The sequence below is a fragment of the Pelmatolapia mariae genome, linkage group LG1 (genome assembly GCF_036321145.2).
Source record: "Pelmatolapia mariae isolate MD_Pm_ZW linkage group LG1, Pm_UMD_F_2, whole genome shotgun sequence".
NCBI classification, from domain to species: domain Eukaryota; kingdom Metazoa; phylum Chordata; class Actinopteri; order Cichliformes; family Cichlidae; genus Pelmatolapia; species Pelmatolapia mariae.
Genome location: NC_086227.1, coordinates 20232715 through 20254447, shown reverse-complemented (window position 1 = coordinate 20254447; position 21733 = coordinate 20232715). Strand labels below are relative to the sequence as shown.

The window sequence follows — 21733 nt, the reverse complement described above, 5'->3', positions numbered from 1 at the left end:
CTGAGCCATTATGACCAGATCTGAATTGAGTTTTTTAGCACCAGAAGACTGGAATTTCTTTGTCTCTCTATCAGACAGCTATTGTGGATGCTTCCATATGCTGCAAGCCCATCCTAAGTAAATTGGGCCTTGTCTAAATGGTACGATTGTGCCAAGCTGTATCCGCACACAGACCGCACATAGCTTGAATGCCTTGCATGCTGAGACGCTCTCTCACTCTGCGCTCTCCTAAAGCGTGTGTGAATGTAGGTGCGAGCGTGCACAGATGTGTGTTGCACGTGCCTCCAATCAATAAAAGGTACATGTCTCTGAGTAAATGCACGTGTGTGACCTCTGTGGTCATCTGACTCTTTGTCCATTCTTTCTGCGGAAAACACAAAGAGCTAACTCAGTAGCAGCAGACGACATCTATTGGTGCGTGCTTTAGTATTTTTAAGATAGAAAAAAAAAAGGATGTCCACAGTCCTTTTACCAATACCAAACAATGTTTTTTTCCAATCTAATTTTCTTTTGTGTTATTTAATACAACTGAAACATTTTATCCTTTGTTAAAAAAAATATGTGTTAGGTTGAAAACTGGCAGAAAAGCCAGAGTAACGGGAACTAGTTTTATAGTATCCCTTTGCTTTTAAATAGTATGTGCACTTGTTCAGCAGTGCTACAAGGCTGTATGTGTTTCCAGTAATGTGGTGTTAATGTGTCTCCGTGTCCTACAACCAAGACAATATGAGCAACAGCTGTTTTACCTGGCTTGCTGCCTCTGCTATGATATAAAAGCCGTTAATCTTGCCAATAAAACCCCATTAACAAGCATAAGCAATGACTCACAAGCACGTCATCCACTGGCAGCAAATTCCCCTCAGCCACTAAGCTTACCTATATGATAAGGGTGAACATGTAGGCTTATTTACAATGAAAACTCAAATGTTCTCTAAAACTTGCAGTAGTCTAAATATAATAAGTGTATTATAGTATCTTGCACGTGCCACCTATGTTTTTGCATATAGTATATTTGAATGTTGATGCGACTGCATCAGAATCATTTAAGTGTCTCAGCACCATCTTTTAAACATAAATATCCTGATTGGCATATGGAGAGGTTATTAATAAAAGTACTCTTCATCTGCTGAGGTTCTGCTGTTCATGGCAAACAGTGATCGAGGCTAACATTTTGATGATAGAGGAAGCTTCACTCTTCAGTATAATTATGCTAATGTAAAAGCTCCAGCACTTAACTGTCTATCCATGACACTGGACAAGGTACTTCATCAAAGCCAAGATAGAGGCTCGACCTGAGCATATTAATCCGCGGGAAATGGCGGTGACCCTTAAATTCTCCCTGTAAAAAAAAATTTCAACACAGCAACTTTATTTGTGTTCTTTCAGTAACTGAATGCATAGTTCTTTGAATCTATAAGACTGTGCAGCAAACCACAGATCCTGGCACCAAGATGTTGTATAAGGCAGCATGTAGCAAAGATCATTACATAAAAACAAAGATTGTCTCCAAGCCTTCATTTCATCTCTTATGGCCTTTATATGTCTTGATAAGTCTGACCCCCTGTGACCTTAAAACATAAAAAGAATGCACAATTTTCAAGGTCTTTCTAATACATAACACTTAAAGCATATGAAACAGTGATCAAGGCAATGACTTACTGTCAGCAAATCCTTGGAAGGGAATTAGGAGTTAGATGTTATCTCATTCTTTTCACAGAGTGTTTATTCATCCGTCTTACCTATACAACTGATAATTAAAGCAGAATCTACTTGTTTCCTTGAACTGCGCAAAATGAGATCTTTCAAAAGACTTTCAGTCTGCTGTCTTTGATGGATAAGTGTATCAACAATACCAGTGTTTTGTCTGGGTTTTATCAGATCACAAGTGATAGACTGAAACAGCAGGGATAACAGGAAGCAAAGACAGATGAGCCCAGAACACATATTCACAAAGCATATAACAGGTCAGAGCACCTGCTTCGTTCTCAAGCTTTTAATACAAATCTAGCCAGCAGATCTAACCAGGGATCATAAATGTTTATTTTAGAATTTACCAATGCCATTGCACTGCCATGCTATTCGTACCATTGCAGCATGGGCGAGCCAACAGGTCTGAACTACAGATCTATTTAGAATGATATTAATATATATCGACAATTAATGCCTTCAGAGAGCATGGAAAGTGTATTTTTTAAAATATATTTTACTGAAAGTGAAAATGTCAAACTTGAACTGCTAAGTTTTATTGTATGCACATGTATAACCATTACTGCCATTAAACACTCTTCACATTGCTAAAGCTTTAAAAAAAATCCCCATAACTACAATTTATAATCAATAATCTAATGTATAATTAGTATAATTAATTCAGCATTCATTAACACTTAAACACTGCTTATTGGAACTTAGCATATGCATTCAAAACAGAGGTAGAAAGCCCTGTGTGTGTGTGTGTGTGTGTGTGTGTGTGGGGGGGGGGGGGGGGGGGGGGGGGGGGGATTGCACATTTCACTGAAATGGCAGCTCAAGTGCCTTTTTAATCAATCCATCTTTTGATTTCTGTCTTTCTCAGTTAGTTTAGAACAAATGCATTCTACTTTATTTATTTTAAGATTATTTTGTTACCTTGCAGGTACAGCAGGTCTCTGTGTAAAAAAAAACACCCTCTGACCTTTGTGTGCGCTCTGTTCCTTATGTGCACCACATATGATCGCTCCTGTGCCGTTTTACTTTCTCACCTTTTCAGTCAAATTTGATCCAGAACAGCCCAAATGTGCACAAATTTGTAGCATCCGTACAACAGTACAGCAATTTAAAACGTTTAAACTTTTCATCAAAAGTCATCACATTTCAGGCTAGAATGACATTTTAGTGTTTTTCTGCTAATTTTACACATTTGTTACATTACATTTTCGAAAACAGAACAGTGTACTGGTGATAGACTAGATCAAAATGGATAAAATAGGACATAAAAGGCCATAGTGCTTGCTTGGTGCACATGCAAAGAAGGATAAAAGGAAGATTTGAGATAGTCCCCAACTCCAGCCTGATTTTATACTTAAATGCCAAATCACAAGTACAAAATAACACCTGTGCAATTACCGATGTTCTTTTTAGAAAAAAAAAATAGAATCAAAAATAATCCTGGAAAGTGACTTGATACACTGGATAGTATTACCCATAAATGCAATTAAGCTAAAAATAGCGCTTTCTTATGGAGCCTATAAAAATGTGACGTTTTTTTACTTTAAACACAATTTCAAAAACCTGTCTTGGCCATTTTTATGCCTTCCTAAAATTTGGTTGTTATACGCATCTTTTTAAATGTGAAGGGTATATTCGCATTCTCTTACATCCTCATATAACTTAGCCGTTCGGCTTTACATGCTTGTGAAAATCCAATTTGCTTTGCCCAGGGAAAACTAATGAATATTTTAGGGGAGGCTCCTTTAAAAATGACATAGATATGTTTTTGTCAGCTCTCTCAATGGTTTACATTCTCTCCGACTGAAAGGAAGATTAATAAAACGATATACTGTTAAATGACTCAATTCGAACAAACCACTGGAAAATATGTAATTGAAAACACAGAGATTTTTGTACCTGTATATACAAACATACACTACACACATGAGCACAGCGCTTCCTTTTTTACCTTCCATTGCCACAAGCTAAATTCCTCAATTCATTAGAGGAGAAAAACACACAGTCCAACACTCACATGCATTCATCTGGCAAATGTGGCCTCAGGAATAATGATTTACTGTGGCTCATATTTCACCTGAGTGCACAGGGCAAACAGTTGACTGAAGTGTTGTGGAGAAAATGCTAACTGAGGCATTTTTGACTGGAGCAACTGGACAGATAACGTTTTGTGCTATTTGTGTGAATGGTTTGTATGTTGGGTGTAATAGACATATTATATAAAATACACAAACCTTTTGAAATACCCTCAAAATTAACGTCTTCCTTCTCCTTTCTAACGCTACATAAGCTCACTTTTGATGGGGAATGTTGCACAAATATGCAGTTGTGTCCAGTAGCATCAAAACCGCACTTTATAGAGGTCATTAAGACATTTTTTTTTAAAGTGCATAAACATGTTTTGCAACAAACCCACAGTACTAAACAATCTGGGCTCTGTGCTCTCACTGTGGACCCCTTTCTGCTTGTGCAGGAGTATAGCCAGCACAGGTAGGGCCAGCATCAAATCAGTCTCAGCTGCCTCCTGCCCTGCCCTCTGTTCTCCTCCTAAAGAGCTTCCACTTATCTGCCTGCCACAGGACTGTATGTTTGCACCCGACCACTGTCATGTAGACACCATTCTCAAATTGATTGTGACAGTGCAAGAGCCCTGATTTTTCTGCTTCAGAATTCGAGCTGCCATTTCAACGCTAGTGTACAGCGTTAAGCTTTTTTCTGTCTTTCTTTTTTAGCAGATTCCAGGAGAATGAATACAGCTTGTGTTCCAATTTAGTAACTACATATTTTCCTCCAGTTTGAGTAAATGCTTGAGCAGTTTGTGTGTGTGCTTCTTCTTCTTCTTTTTTCTCTTCTTTTCTTTTTTTTCTTATGCCCCCAACGGGGGGCCGGTAAACTACCACTCAGCAGGGAAACTTAAACAGCTCTGTTGAGTATGAAGCTCAAAGACCCTGCACAGAGCAAGCCAAAAGACATATAAGCATATATGTGTATGTATATATGTGCATAATGAATGGTTATTATCAGTCACTTGTGATCATATAACAGATCTCTCTCAGATATATAATTATAAATGTCAACTGTCCAAGTTTCCTCAGCTGAAATCTTTTTATCTGTGTACTTCTTTCTTGTGCACTCTTTCCACCTTGCCTCTTATTATCTGTTACTTTGTGTGGTTTGGAGCCTTTCCAGCTAGCCTCCCTTTCTTGCTCTGTGGTTTTGTTCAGGAGATTTCATCGTTCCTGCAGATTGACAGCTAAGCTCAGGTATGAAAACAAACAGTTAGCCCTGGAATTGACTGGTGAAAAGAAATCCGCCACTAATGCTCCTTCACAAGCTCTCCTTTTCGCCTCCCCGTGCTGATGCTAAGCCCTGACGGCGTACAAGAAAAGCCAGATGGAGATTTGAAATCATTAACCCTTAATAACACCCCTCTGTATGTCTGGGTTAAGCACATTGCCTCCACTGGATTACGCCACTTTCGACTTACACTAAAACACTAGAAAACATGCCTTTACCTCAAAACAGCACAATATGTATGAAACACTCGCATTACAATAGGCTGTAATTATACATCTGTCATCTGTAAGGGGAAAATGGTTGGTTGGGTTTGCAGACCTTGAAAAGAAAAATCTCTGATGTTGTTGATGCAGTTGTTTTGTTTGTTGACTGTACATGCGTGTTCGGCTCAAAAGGATAAAGTATTCGGGGCATGTTTGAACACAACTGCTGCAAAAGAATGTCTTTATTTTCACGGGCAAAGCCTCAGGTCAAATTCTCTCACACCTATTGTTTTTTTTTTATCTCTTTCCTAAGAACAAGACAAAATCATTTCCTCACCAGTCAGATTCCACCACTTGCCTCTGCAATAACAATTGCTTCTCTTTCAAGGCTCCAATGGAACAATGTCAAAAGAGAGCCTACAAGGCGTTTGGTATAATTTGCGGAGGAATAAGTAAGCGATCAGCACAGAATATGCAAGGCCACTCTGCTACTAGGTACTGTAGCCTTTATCTGCATGTAAAGCTTTTTTCTCCACAACCTTTCATTCATTTATAACCTACAGATATGTTTGCCTTTTGTACTGATTTTAACCTAACAATTAATGGGACCTCTGATTCATCATAACACTTTAGATCTTAATCATAAGGTGTTTTCTGCTTGGTACCTTTGTTTGTGTTTTAATTAGGTGGACCTTGTGCATCTCCAACCCTGGGCCTCTTTTTAATTGCCCGTATTTACATCAGGCAGACATCAAACGCAGAGAGAGAGACATTTGTAAGGGTGAGCACAAAGCAGCCCTTTGAAATGTCTACAGTCATATGAAATGGCATGCTAATTAAAAATCTAAGGCTGCCTCTGTGATAGGAGAAGCATTTATATTTGTAACTGTGGTGTAAAGACTGTCTCCATAACTCATCAACAGACAGAGGCCATAATGTTTATTATCAGGCTCCCTACCTGTTTACAGACCACCAAGTAACCTTCCTTTTCCCATTCATCAAACAGAAAAAATGCCCTGCCTGTAATTTAACAGACCAGCTTTCAAAAGGCTAAATCATTTTAAACATTTTACCCCATGCACTTTGATCTCCACTGACACACAGTGTACTAGGACAGGTACAATGAATCGAGTTTAGCAAGCAACGATTTATCCATCACTTCATTAAGGTTATTGCTAATTAATATACTTATTAGAACATTCATCTGCTTTTTTTAACCTTTCTGTGCAGGTGGAGAAATTTAAATTAATCGTTAAAGTTGAACGCTTCTGATATTTCCCATTTATGTTTTATGAAAAGAAACAATTAAGCAAATTATCAATATAACCTGTACCTTAGTAAACTACAGCCCCCTTGTTTGTGAATTGTTTCCATGAAATGTTAATTAAAATGCTGAAGTGCACTGATATAATATTATCTGAAGGGTTTCCAAGAAATTAAAGCAAGCCGCTAGAAGTTCTTAGTTGAAGGGATTTACTGGGAGCCACTGGCAGCATAGTGTCAGCAGCCAGCTGGTATTGTGCTTCCCTGTGCTGTATAAACACAGCAGCTCGCTGTAACAGTCAGTGCTAAGGACTGAGTAGCTGCCCTGCCCATCCTCAGCCCACCTTCACTCTGTCGTAAACAGAGATTTTGGGGGAGTGCAGAGTTGCTCTTTGCTGTGGTGCTCTCGATAGGCTGCACGGGGCGTTCACTGTCAGCGTCAAGGCATTCCACTCAAACGCAAGCTCACAGAGGAGACGACTCTGCGCGTCTCCGCACCCTCTCCTCTCCAAGCCGCTTCTCCCCTTTCAGCTCAGCCGTGGTCTGTTTACATCAAGCACACTTTGGGTTCAACAATTACCAGAGCAGCATGAACGCACCGCATGTGCCAGAGCAGAGCAGCGAGGCTCAGGGCCGTCTGAAGGGACAACAACAATAAACTGCTGACAAGCAAAGAGAGCCTTCGACTGAGGCTAAATGGGCTGGAATTTTGAAGAAAAGCACTTTGGACAGAGTTGGGCATTCCAACAAAAGATAAGGGAGGAGAGAAATGAATGAGGAGGGCAGCCAAAGGCCTTTGTTTCATTTCAAAGTACAAGGCTTTTTCTGATATTAAACAGCACATATACTATGTAAGTCTGATAGGAATGAGGAACTCACGGGGTACTTCTATTCATACCTTTTACTTCTGCCAGCAGTTCACTTGTGTTGAGCCTCTCCATCTTCTCTTTCCAGTCTTTAGAAAGAAGTTTCTCCATGCACGAGGATTCTAAAAAAAGAAAAATTACAAGGGAACTTTAAAGCCATTTGTAATATTTGACGTTTTTATGTATGTAATATTGTGCAAAGTATATAGTTTCGCTTTTCATAATTTTGTAGATGTCATAAATCCATATACTTAAATGAAAAGATGGTGAATCGGACGAAAGAGAGGTGTTTTATTTGATGGCATTGCGCGGGAAACATTAAAAAGAGACTCCGTCCGACAGCTGAGAGATGAGCTAGGGGTGGAGTGAGGAGGGAAGCAGGCATTGTGGGACTACCATAAGGGCAGAGACACACATTAAGTGGGAGGCAAAGAGTTAGACTGGGTACGTCCAAACGTTCACATAGCTGCCAATGATGAAAACAATTAACATTTGTCCAGCAGACAATGAATCAGAGAAGGAATGGCTGCAATCTGCCATGCTGTCGCTGGTGTAGCTGATAAAGAACATACTGGGCTGGCTGACCTAGGCCTCCACCATCTCTGCGGTGCTTCGGGTTCAGCCTGTTCCCATCAAACACCAGTAGAGCAACCCTCCACTCTGAGCCTGCCTCTAATCTGAACCAGAGCAACACATCCAGTCCTACTGAATTATGCCTTTTAAAGCCGCAGCTTCGTTCAGTGCAATTCTTTGAGTATTTTGAGTGAAATATAAAAATACATTTTACTGACTTACAATTAAAATAATTTTTTACAGAGATTGCATTTATAGATAGATTTTTACAAATTGTATAATTAATATGGAGCAACATTTAAAGCTGCAAAGCTGTGGAGCTCCATAATGAATAGTCTTACAAGCATATAACAGTGGATCATTCACAAACATACTTCTGGCAACACAAGGGCAGAATTTATGGTGTTTTGTTTTACATAATGCAACGGAGGAGGAGTGAGGACTGAGAAAGCCCTGTCACGTGAAACATCTGGATTCTTCCAGTTTTACCACTATCATACTTGGGATCAGAGGAGATTTATACAGTTGAGGATGTATACAAATGTTGCTTCCTTTTATCCTTCTGTATCATCTCTCGCCCGCTTCCACAAAACCAAACACTGTTGCTCCTTCTGACAAACACACTGAGTTCAGAGGATCTGGGAGTAACAGGGGGTCAGTAGTTGTTGTGGCCTTGTTTAAGGATGGCTTTCAGCGAGATCAAGCAGAGTCACCATTTTGTTTGATTGTCCACTTCCTCCAATGTGATGGGGGTCGACAGGACATCTTCAGCTCGGGGTCATTATAACATTACTTCTGCTTTATTGACTTTCCAATTCCCAACTCACAGTTTGTGCCCTTGACCCTAAGAGAGGGAGTCAGAAAAGCCTATGTGTTTTGTGTGTGCTTGTGTGTGTTAACTCCCTGCGTGGCACAAAGATCACAGATCTTAAAACAGGGGGTTAAGGGCAGGGGGAGTAGCGGAGCTCAGCTTTTCTTCCCTGCTTCTCACCCCTGGGTGAGAGGGCTTCCTCTCCCAGAACAACAAACTCCCTTCAAATCATAATCTCCTGACAGACACAGCAACACCAGCGCTTGACATTTTCCCCTGAAGCACAGACATATTTCAAAAAATGGTAAAAAGGGGAATTAAACAAACACATCGAACATATGCTAATAAGCAAACATATGCTCTCTCGCTGTCTCTCTCTTTCTCTCTCTCACACACACAAACACACTCACTTTCATCACAGATGCTTCTTCAGCACTTGATCATTAAGGAATGCACCAACAGTTGGAGATAATGTGGTGCCAGCTTCCATTCTACTCCAGTCCTCCCCCTCCCTTCCACCTCCCTCCCAGGAGAGCTGCCGCTCCCTTACTTCTCTATCCCCTCTGCCGGGCCAGACACGACCTGCCAAGTCCTCCAACAGGAGAAACTACAGCTGGAATGCACTGCTGTCCTCCCTACCATCCACCTGGGAAAGGTGAATAATGACCTGGATTAGTCCATAAAATAACTCTCAAACACCTTTCAGTGTTCAAAGTGTGAACAAAACAGGCAACCAAAAATGGATTTGGTAAAAGAAGAGAAACTTTTGCGCAGGCGTGCTCGAGGAAAGCAGTAAATGAGTCAGATGTCTGGCTTTTTTCAAAGCACCCGTCCACGGCCTATTTTCCTGAAGAATTTAGATTAATCCGAGGAATGCTACTTCAGTTTCTAAAATGTCTTTCTGTTTTCCCAGGAGAAATTATAGATGCCAATGAAAACACTGGTTACCATCAACATAATAATTACTGTCAGCTTATGACAGGGTGTCAAAATTGATACACAGTGTATTCACCATAAAATAACAGATTATTTGTAATACAAGATTCACGCTTAACTCCTGATTGCTTTTTTTAAATACATACTGAGATGTTCTGAAAGGAAAAGTGGTAAACTTGTGAAGTTTTTAGTGTTTGGAAGACTTTGCTGCTCTTGTCCTTTCAAAGTAGGACATAACATACTAGGGAATTAGCTTAAACAAGAGAAGAGTCCAGCGAGTTTATTTTTATTTTCCTATGGGGGCTCTTAAATCTCTCACCCACCCCCCACCCCCACCCCATCCATTTTTTCTCTCCCCCTCTTGAGATAAAATGCTCTGTGGCTGGGGAGCAGGCCATTCAGCTGGGATGAGAATGGAATGAAAACAATAGCCCTTATCAGGCTCTTATTTACATTTTCCCAGCGTCCCTGCAGTAGACAGCTTGGCTTGTCACCAAGCCCAGATCGCCCCACTGGACCCAGACCAACTTCCTCCAGCCCCAGCGATTCCAGTGGTCCCTATGGACCCTTGGCACAGGCCCCCACCGCTCTGCAGCTAGCACAGATAGCAACATACAAGACAAAACTACTGGAGTGTGTGTGTCCAAGATGTGTTCCCATTGAGAGGGGAATGGTTTCTTGACTACTAAGCCTGTCTGGGTCTCATTGTCTGGGGCTGGTGCTATATAGCTGGAAAAATGCCCTGAACTCTTTCCCGATTTTATTTTGCCAAAATGGCACGCAGAAGAAAGCGAATAGTCATTAACACTGCCAAATTCAATATGTTTAGCTCCTATCTGGGCTGTCATCTCTACTATACAGCTCTTCTATGCAGGTATTGTGTGATCTTATGATCTTATTGATGTAGCTGAACAGGCGCAGGGATTGAGACACATAGAGCTGCGATGATTGGGATAGATTAGGCTACATTTTTTAAACTGTATTAAAAACAAACCTTAATGATCCTCATAAATCTTAACAGAAGAATGTTTCTAGGATGATATGTGACATAAACAAAGCTTTCAGCACCTGGCAGTCAGTGGTGCCAGAATATCATGTTCAGTATAAACCACAGAAGCTAAAAGGCAGGTTACTACTATCTGTCCTGACACCGACTGACTCCCTGACAGTCTTGAAGAAAAATACTGATATTCCTGCTATTTGTCTGTCTTTCCCTGACATATCTCCCCCTCTCTTTCAGCACTTTCTCCACTCTTTTAAGGAAAAAGAGACCAATCCCAAATTTGTTTTGTTTTTTCTCAGATTTGGAAAAAGAGAAGGCAGAAGAACGTTTTTGCTAATTAATCTTTTTATTGCTGCTGTAGACAGAAAAAGTCAAATTACCAAGTGGTACATCAAACCAACTAAAAAATGCAGTCACAAACACATCAGATCCTGTCACATTGGAATTAGATTGGACAGCAATAAACTAGATCTTAAAAATTAATGATATGGAGCTATGAAGTACACTGTGTATATTAAAGTGAGTATTCCACCACAGCTTGGGTAAAAAAAGCCCATCTCAGTTTTCTATGTTTTGTTTTTTTAAAAATATTATCCTTTACAATCCCTAAAAAGTTGAATATAACAAAGTTTTTGATGCAAGAAAACACGTCGTCATGTTTCAAAAGACCACTGATACCTCAAAGCACAAGAATGGTTTGTTACAACATGCAGCGATGGGTGTTTTATTACTCTGTGTTGTCAGCAATGAAAAGGTTTCAACTGCCTGCCACCACATTTTGAGCTGCTCTGTGAGCTCCATTCTCCTGGGAGAAAGATGATACTTGTGTTCGAGTGTTTGTTGTGTTGAAAAGCTGTTGGCAGAGTAGAGAGGGCTATCTAGGAGGGTCAAATTAGCTATAAGTCATGGATAAGAAACTAGGAGGACCTCCCCTTTAGCATTGGCCTTGTATATCAGTTGTCTCAGCCTCGAGGGGAAACGTGTAATTACCAAATCAATGATCAGCTGACACTGACCGTATAAATAATTTCCTCCCCACAATGCAGAGGATGAGACACTGAGGCAAATAGGGAAACAATTTAGCATTTGCAGTGAGGGGTGGAGGGACAGAGGAAAAAGAGTATGTTTTATACAATTTGGCTTAATCCAATTATAGTCAAATTCCACCTATCCATCCATCCATCCATCCATCCATCCATCCATCCACTTTCACTTAAACAAAACTGACAAGTTTAAAAAAGAGTGACTCAAAAGTAAATTTCACATAAAACTATACCATAATTGTAGCCTAGTGATGATTAGTGCTGTCTAGGCATCCCATAAAGTTCAAAGGTCCAATAAAGCAGTGGGGTGAGGAATATCCACTAATGTTTTAATTGAAAATTACACAAATCACTGTTATTTTACAGAGGATTATAGAGCCATAAATTATCCATAAATGATTATGATGATATTAGCACATTTGATTTACTTCATTGTGTCGACTTTATCGTATGATTGCACATGCAAAAAATATCTGGGCAAATTCTTAAAAAAGAAAAAAAAACTGGAAGCATTTAAACAGCTTAAAAAGGCTGTCACATTTATCACATTCCTACTTTTAGTGTTAGATACAGTATAATCCTTTGATTCAGGCATAAATTCTGTCTCAGAAATAAAGCTGCCAGAATCTCAGTCAGACAATGATAAGCTAACGTCTAATTTCCCATCCACTCCGCACTGCACGGGAAACAAATCAAAAGTCGAGATTGATAAAAATGAAAATGACTGTGACACACTCCAAGGAATCCTTTGAATATCTTAATCACAGACACACTAAAAACAAGACCCCATCATCAAACCAAATAAAACATAATAATTACAAGAGGCAGCCAGGGAAGTGAAATGCAGAGAGAAAACATGTTTTTGTCATTCAGCCGGTAGTCCCTGAGACAACAGCTGTTGGATGCTGCAAATACTCCTGAAGTCTCCATAATCATGCCGTTATTGAAGTGAGGACAAAAAGGGCACTAATTGCAAGGGAGCAATCGGAACGCAATAGGTTACACACCCGGGTGATGCTGCACAATGCAAACGCTAAAGAGGGAGCTGGGGTGGGTGGGTGGTGGTGGTGGTGAGTGGCTGGGGAAGGGGGATCGAGAGGAGGAGGGGGGTGCATTCTGAGCACAACACTGCGTTGTCGCTCATTTTCAGGCAATTACCTTTCCTCGTTGTCAACAGTTGTAATAACCTCTACCATTTCCAGAATACTCGTTGGTTCTGTTGAATAATTCTGTCTTTTTATATGTAATTACGAGTGCCGGCATGCGTAAATAAAAAGGTCCGGCTCCTTGAGACATGTCGCTGTATTGTGGAGCACCTGCACCTCGTGGTGGGCTTTCTTTAACTGACACCTAATCATTATTCCACTTGGTGAACATTTCTGTTAGTCACTATTACACTATCCTATTTGGTCATGTAAATAGTTGCTATAAATATAACATAGGGTAACCGAGACGAGGTTGGGAAAGAAAACATGTCCTGTGTTTTATGTCCTTTTTCCTTTCCATCGTGTTTTCCCTACTTCTTAGCTGTAACAGTGCAAAAGTCAGTTTTTAGTCTCTCTCTCCATCTTTTCTTTCCTTTTTATTTGATAACTTTAAGGTCTTTCAATAATTTGGCATTTTAGGCTTTGCAGATGCTGAGTTCAGGGAATGGATTAGCAGTGTTAGTATACAGTAGTTCCCACAGAATGCACTTCAGTCATAGTCATCCTGTTATCAAGTGAATGATTCAAAATTAAATGTGGGCTGAAATACATTGACAACCACAGACCAAAGCTGTTACTACCTTGCAGTTTTGGACACTAACTCGTCCCTTTCCCCTGTTTTTTTTATCGCCACTGACCAGCGTGTTAATCCCACACAGTTGACCTGCCTATTCTGAGAAACAGTACACACACACCTAGCACAATGACCTCTCTAAATAGGACACGTGTCTATCAAGCATATATGAATTAACCATCCCCAAGAGGCTTCACCTCCTGAGCTGAGCAGCATGTGACCTCTCCCAATCCATTTTACTGCGGCACTCTGTGGCAATCAGGCTTGAATTATTAAAGTGAGCAGTGAGCAATGATCAATTCATTGCGGCCCTTGCTCGCAGACTGCCCGGCCGTACTTCAGCAGAAATGACATTGAGAACACTTGAGTATGCTTCCAGACAATGCACATAAATGTGAAATATGCCAGACCCAATATGTCAATAATCATAACTGTACAGGCTGAGGCCATGTCCGGGTTAATCCTACGGAAATGATGTTGGGTGACTGTGAGGTGAGCAGGTTTCACAAATACGTGGGCTTTCTTGACCGAAAGAGGGGATAAGTTGCGGGTACACACGGAGAAGAGCTGTGCAGAAGGCCGGTGGCATTGCTGTTTCTGAATAATCTTACATACAGTATCCTGAACAAACACTACCAAAAGAACTGGAGGACTTAAACAGGGTAGGGGCCAGAAAATTCAGTTAATTGTAGTCTTACCTCCTTCTTTTTACACAAATTAGAGATGAGAAAAACAAAAGCAAGAAGTTAAAAGAGAGAGGAAGATTGCAAGCAAGTATGCAACTCAAGGAACCTGGAAGTAGGAGTAGGGCAAGGAAAAAAAAAATCAAAACTTCGTGAGGAGGAGATGAGGAGCCAAGATAAACCAGTACTCAGAGCCCCCAAAACTGCAATCTCCCCTTAAGCCGGAGAGTGGCAGCTGGCAGAACAGCTGGTGAATAGGATTAATGTCAGAAGAATGAAATAAAACTCAACATATGTCCGAGCCTGAGGTGTTGGGACTGTGCGTGATTGTGCCCCCGATGGATGCCATGTGTGCAGCTGGAAGGAGCTGCTGTGCCGCTCTGCTTTCTACCCCACAAGGTCACTTTTAAGAACTAGGACCATTAAATGCTTGAATAGCAAAATGAACTTTTCATTTCCTCTCCTCTCTGCTCCTTTGCTTTAAAGTCTCTATTCAGGCAGCAGAGGGATTCTATTGAGCACCGCTATCAATACAATGCACTCTAAAATTCGTCAGAGAAAGAAACAATTGCTGCTTTGATTGAATTAAGAGAGACCAAATAGGGCACGGTAAAAGAATCAGACAAGGTTAAAGTGAAATGGAGGTTTTATTAAGATGGAACAAAATAAAACACAATTTATTCATCCAATGCCCTTCTTTACACAATTTCTGACTTGAGGAAAAAAATACTTTTATTAAGTAAGACGCCTTAAAATTTCTTTGCTGCAAAATGAGCTCATTTATTTGTTTGCAGGATAACAATAGTGCAGAAAGGCACAAAAGCGAGGGAGTACAGTAGGAAAATGGAAAAAGTAAATCAGTTGTGATAGAGTGTGAGTGTGTTTGGTTTACTAGAAAGAAAAAGTGGACTTTACTTTTGGAGTCGAAGACGATGCTGATTAAGGGATCAGCACTTGGGAACATGAACATTACAAGAAGAAATATGTAGACTAAATTTCAAATTATAATTTCCATTTGATGTTGGTAATCATTACCGTCCACACACTGTAATAAATTATAATAATTTCATACAAAAATCAAATTACTGGGTACCTTGCATTGGAGAGATTTTTTGGGGGGGTACCATGCAATTTAACTGTCAGATATAAACTTGCCTGCTAATCAATGCCCGAAAACATTCACATTTATTCATCTATGTTAAATTAATAGATGTGTGAAGACAACGTGTAGTACTGTGATCATGGCGGTTCAGTGTTGATTTAGTAAATTAATGGGTGTCTGAATATACAAGGACAAAAAGAGACTAATGGGATTCACATGAATGCGTTACAGTTTGCAGGGAAGCCAAGTGTCTGCCACTGTACAGACAGTGGACAACAACCACGGTACTCCTCAAACACTTCAAAGATATTCAAAAAGAAGCAACCTCTATATAAGTGTTCTGGGTAATATACTGCTTTATACATGATGCAACATACTGTGAATGTGTTATTGTGTGTGTCTTGCTCATTTTACTTTAAGCAAACAATGTGTTTAGGGGGGATGGGTGGCTGCAGCGGGTGGTGGATATGGTTGTTGGAGGCGATCTGAACTCACAGTGAGGGAATTATTAATTTCCACTTCTCAGTTCGGGTTTTTTATCCCCAAATAGCAATTAAAGTTGTTTATTTAATCACATAACCAACTTTGTTTACCAAGATGCCAGAGTTTAGGATGTACAGATACAGCTTACTGGACTGTAAGACCAAAGGTCACTATTTTTAGATTATGTTTTAAGCTCTCTGAGAAAAAAAGAGATGCCTGCACCCCACAAAAATCCCCTTTTTTCCTTTAAAAAAAAGTCTGAAGTTCTAGGTCTTTTTAAAAATTAGATCAACGTAACTGATGAACAATTAAAATACACTAAAGAAATTTACAGTCAAACCGCCAGCTGGAGAAATCATGAAGTTACCATAGCGCTTCTAAAGGTTAAGTATTCCAGCTCCTAGAAAGTCTCCATTCATTTCCCCTCGGTACATTGAGCTAAGTGTCTTAATGTGCAGCAACAATAGAAGTAATATCTATCTTTTCCCTTTTATTAATATGGGGTGCGGAGCCAAACGGACTACAACCTGCTGGCAAACTACTTTTAAAAAGTGATGACATTAGTCAGCTAAGTGTGCATCAACACCCTTTGTAATGCAATAAAAAAAACAATTTCCGTTCATTTGTTCTGACATGTTCGTTACATCTCCCTGTGCGTGTAATATTATTGAACAAGGAGAAAGAAAACAGCATTGTGTGGGAGGAAAAGATTGTTTCATCGCTGCTGATTAAATAATCTCTTTGTTCAGTACACAGCACATCAAAGTTTGATCTAATAAATTCACGTTTGCTTTTTTCCTGGGAGAAAACAATGCAAATATGTTAATAGGCTGCAAATACACTAGTTGTCATGTTTGGCTGTGTCAAGGCGGATCTCTTAGCTGGATGGCTGACGTATTTCTGACTTACAGAACAAGTCTGAAATGTGCTCTGAAATCATTAGCAGGCAACAGAGGCCGTCTGTGCCCGGGGTGTAAGTTACACTCACACTATTTTGATCCTCGGTCAGATGACACCGATTCTTTGTCAAGTTATGTGTGGAGAATGCTTGGGAGCTGAATACCATAGCTAGGACAGCGATACTTAGCTGGCACACAGTTTTCCCAGTGTAACCCAATTGCAGACGCACGCAAATGTGCACACACATGCACTAACTGCAAGGTACACATGCCCTCACTCTGCCCCACATGCCACTGAGGAATAGCCCCTGTCCTTTCCATTTCTGATTGCCGCAGCCCATCCTCCTCCAGTTTGCCACATATATGACCCTTATCATGTTCCTTTTCCTGCAAAACTGGCCTTTATCTCCTGCTTGTGTGCTTCATGATCCCGGGACAAATTTAGCACCTTCAATCACTCCTGTCCTCTTACGTATCAGCATCTCTGCTTTATTACAAAAACACTTGTGTCGCATAAAACATTCAGGCCATCACAAACTACAGCTGATTTTATCACCAGGTCACTCATACACAGCACACTGATAAATTTAACAAGAAGCGTTTGTTCAAATTCTTCCAGACCTTTACCGCAGAAGCTGTGATGTCACTGATTGCATTTCTAGACTGTTTGTTAAAAATGCAATTGACGAGGCATACCTACAGCCAGCTTGGTGTATGAGCATATAAGGACAAGCAAGCCTCTGTGCAACCCTGGCTGCGATTTGTCTCTCAGAGACACCCGTTTCCTCCTATCAAGGGGTTCCTGTGCAGCCAGTAAGCCAGGATCACAATGGGTGTTTTGTGCTGCATGGGTGCAGGGGGACATGCTCAACAGCTGAAACCCGGGAAGATGGCCCCTGGAATGCTTCACAGCAGTTGCTACTGTTGACTAATCGGAATATGAGAACTGGGGAAGGTGATCTTGAATGCGAAGAATGGCACATTGAAGAAGCAGCTGCTTGTTTTGTCATCTGAATGACCAAGACAGCAGAAAGGGTTCCCGTTTTAAAAGGGGCAACAAAATCTATATCTTAGCTTGTGTAAAGTGAAACCTGCACAGGCCTCCATTGCCCTATGGGGACATGCCTGTGTTATGTGAAGGCTCTGTTTTGGAACAGATAGTAAATACATAATTCAGGAGTGGACCAGGCTCTCTGAGCTGCCTATTCCCATCATGAAGCCACTCCATTTAGCAGTGGGCTCTGATCTCAACCTGGCAGAGGAACAACTTTGTCACTGGAGGGTAAAAAAGGATTGAAGACAAAATTTACAGAAGGAGGAGGGAATGAGGTGCTCTGGACAGATAGGGGTGACAGAAGGGGAAAAAACACTGAAAAAAGACAGAATGGCGGCGTAAAATGGGGGGTGGGGAGATGGGATGGGAGGAAATACAGAAACCAGAGAAGAAGGAAGAAGATGGCAAAGTAAGAATAGGGAGGAGTGAAGGGCAGGGTATCCCTTTTTTGTGAAAGTTCACATGTCAGGCTGGCAGGCTGCCCGCGGCATACAGCCGAAAAATCTATTTAACGTCTGCTTCACGGGGTGACAAGAGGGTTGATTGGCAGAGAGCAGAGAGCCACTTTTGATCATGTGTCCTAACAAGCGATTCCAGCTCATGTCTCCTCAGCCTGAACAGAGCTACATTACCTATTCAAACAAAAGTGACAGACCAGAGCACTGCTCCGCTGAGCTGGTGCACCACACCACAGGCCAACAGAGAGCAGACACACACACTTTCACACACACACGCACATATATACAGGAAGCACTCCCCCTGACATACAGTACGGGATGTAAGCATAAACACAACTATCCAGTAATGACCGTTTGATCAAACAGACAACTTAAAAGAATCTGTTAAACTATTTTAACAACAGTGAAAAAAAAACTTTGCAGGAGGTGGAAATAAGGCATACAGAGGAGATGCAGATTCTTGGCTAATCGTTACTTAACCTGTGTATGCTAACGCCAAGAGGGTCCCGGCTTTATATTGTCCAGCTGATGCTGCAACGATAGGCAGCGTTGAGCTATGTGTGAAGAATGCCTCAAAATCTGCAACCAAGGCAACTGGGTTTCCAGCCCTCATTGCATATGCATAGAGTCAGAGGCTCATGCTCAGATCATTATAACAAAGATTCCTATTAATTAGGTGGGATAAAGCAGAACCAGATGACATGGCAGCTGGGATGAGACGAGAGGGGAGAAGGGCGGGAACTAAAAGAGGAGGGGAGAAAGTGCAGCAGTCTGTTTTTTTGGGGGAGGTGTATTTTTGCCGGTATAATGTATATTACAGGTTATAGGTATACAGGAAAGAAGGAAAACCTTTAAAAATTCTTTTAATGCTGCATTTAAAGAAAATAGGAATCAAAAAATGAGTCTGTTAATGCTGTCAAGCATCTGCAGCCAATTGCTGTTGAGTCTCCATGTAGAGTCAGAAGAGGTTGTGACACTGACAGGGGAAAGTGTTACAACAGAGTCAAGAGTTCATCAGTGCTAATCAGACCACAGGCTTAGAGCTGATCCTATTCTCTTCCACAGCTTTCTCCCATCCCTGAATCTCATTACACGCCGCGTTGTAATAGAGGATAATGACCTGGGGCTACTCACACAATGCTGATCGCTCCCCCCACACTCAACCTACTGCACAGTCATTATACAGTGATAATACACAATCTCGCCAGGGGGATTACACTTACAAATAGAGAAGAGGTGATAAAGGCAGAAGGTGAGGAAGACACGTCTATGTAGTGGCACTGAGCCACACACCGTTTGCACATATGACCAAACACAATCCTTCCAGCGGCACACCCCACTGTGCTGCTCTATGTCACCGGCAAAGGTTCGGTAGGGGGAACTCTTTTCTTAGTAGAAGGATATTTAATTCCTTTCACCTCAGGATAAAAAGCAGTTGCAGTTTGGCTGGTGGTACGGCTTCCCTTTGCTGAACTAATTAGCCATGACTTTGTCAAAGGACTCCAGGTGTTGGCTGTTCTGCTAGTGCACCTAGTGTATCCACTCTTACTGTTCTTCAAAGGCTGCAGTCTCAGAATATCTGTCCATCTCTGTGTCTTGACACTTGTGTTATTGTTATGTTTTAGATAAAAGCTGCAGATTACATGTGAAACTATCCACTATCAAATATTCTCAGGTCACCCCTTTTTCCCAGTACGGTTTACTGAATAGAAGTCTAAGAACCGAGCCGAGCGTATTGTGATGCTGAACACTATGGCTTTTGTATTCAGCAGTGGTAAAATCAGAGTAAGGCTCAAAGGTTGTTTTTTTTTTAGATAGGCATTTTTACTGAAGTTTTAAAAATAAAATATATAGAATATTGATTTTTTTTCAGCTCTTTATGCCCTTCATTTAAAAAACAAAAAAAAACAAAAACAATATTTCTTAACTGCCCTAATACATGGAAATAAGCTGCTTGTGTTTTAATATTAGTCTTGGATGGACTGGCAAGGTTTCAACAAGTAGATAGTGAGCCTGGAAAATCCCTAAAAGGTAAAACGGGATGCTGAAACCCAATTACCCGTCCTTGTCTTGGGGACGATCATAAAGACTGTACACACAAGAGTTTCTGTGTTGACTTGCACAGTATTGATTCATACTTTAGTGCATTATATAAAACTGCTCTAATTGCATGTGAATCAAATCAAGGTCACCTTGGGTTTTTATAATCAAGGCTATTTTTCTTTTTACCCTAATACTTTATACTGACATTTTTAACTCTTGACAAGTGCTGTCTGGAGACTTATCCATAAATAATGCATTTACAATACCTAGTAAATAAACATGGGGCACAATCGTTAGCCCTGCTGGCAACTGGGCCTGATAGAGCTTTTACAGCAAAGGTGACTATTCAGCTAAATGCAGTGCTCGCTGCTGGGAGGACATTTTCATTCATTAGCACAGTCACAAGCACTTAAAGCACTTTAAGGACCAGAAATGGAGAGTAAAGGTGGAAGGATAGAGAGGGTGAAAGGGTACAAATATACAGAGATGAAGGGATGAAGGAATAATAGCTAATACTGAACAGTGACTCTTTTTTATTATTATTTGTATTTTTGAAAACAAAGAAATTATTTTCACGAATAGAGTGAATGAAGTCAAAAAATTACCATCTGTTATTTTAGGGACTGTCTGTATACCTTCATTTCTACCCCAATAATTCATGTACTGTATGTTTAGGTTTTGTTAAGGCTTTGAGAAACCTGCCGCTAACAGCCAACTGTCATTTGTGGTTCTTGCAGTACAGAAAAAATACCTCTTAAAAACCCAATAGCCAGGAAACCAGAAACAGCTATTGAAGACTGTCAACAATAAATGGCAAAGAAGCTTTTCAGAGCAAAGTTTTAGACAAATTTAGGTTTTATTTTCCATCTATGAGCAATGTAGTGTGAGAAGTGTATCGCAGATCATTTGCTGTCCCTCTACGATTGATGTTACTGCAGTTATCTTCAGTCCATCAAGACAATGAGCCATCTTGACTAGACAAGGAAGGCCAGAGAAGAATGGTACCAGATGGTGAGGAGTCTCTGAGGACCTCAGTGACCCCGGCCAGGCAGACATCAAAGCAGCAGAATTAGACACAACAGTTGTCATGTGTAGATAAGCTACATATTTAGCTCATCTGTTGCTTGTGGTATATTAGTAACATCATTAAGACAACAAATGGCATTCTTGCATGTTCTCTACTACATTAATCCTGCCCTTTTCATTTCCAACTGTGTCTCTGACCAGAAACAAAGACATAAGATTAAGATCTCTCAAAAGTTTCTCTGAGATTTTCCTTGGGCAGTTTCTCAGAGTCCCTCTCCCCCATTTTACAGTAATCACATATCATCACCACTGAGGCTTCCTCAAGTGCTCTCCAGAAAAAAGTATCCCACAATTCTTGCAGCTTGGGGACAGCACACCGAAACTCTTGTATTCTGCGTGTCTCCAGCTCAGAAACTAATTTCTACCAACAAGGGAGTTTATTTTGGTGGTGAGGATACACAACACATGAGGCGGACCAAGTCACTATTATTAACAGGAGATTAAAAC

The 21733-nt window shown here is 40.7% G+C and overlaps 1 protein-coding gene across 3 annotated transcripts in view; it reads right to left on the bottom strand.

Moving 5' to 3' along the window:
- sox6 (SRY-box transcription factor 6) overlaps positions 1–21733 on the bottom strand; it is a 124066-nt gene that overhangs the window by 52095 nt on the left and 50238 nt on the right. For all 3 annotated transcript variants that reach the window (XM_063494612.1, XM_063494687.1, XM_063494528.1), the window contains exon 6: positions 7366–7455. In XM_063494612.1, the coding sequence (XP_063350682.1) occupies positions 7366–7455 (90 nt within the window). The remainder of the gene's footprint in view (positions 1–7365; positions 7456–21733) is intronic.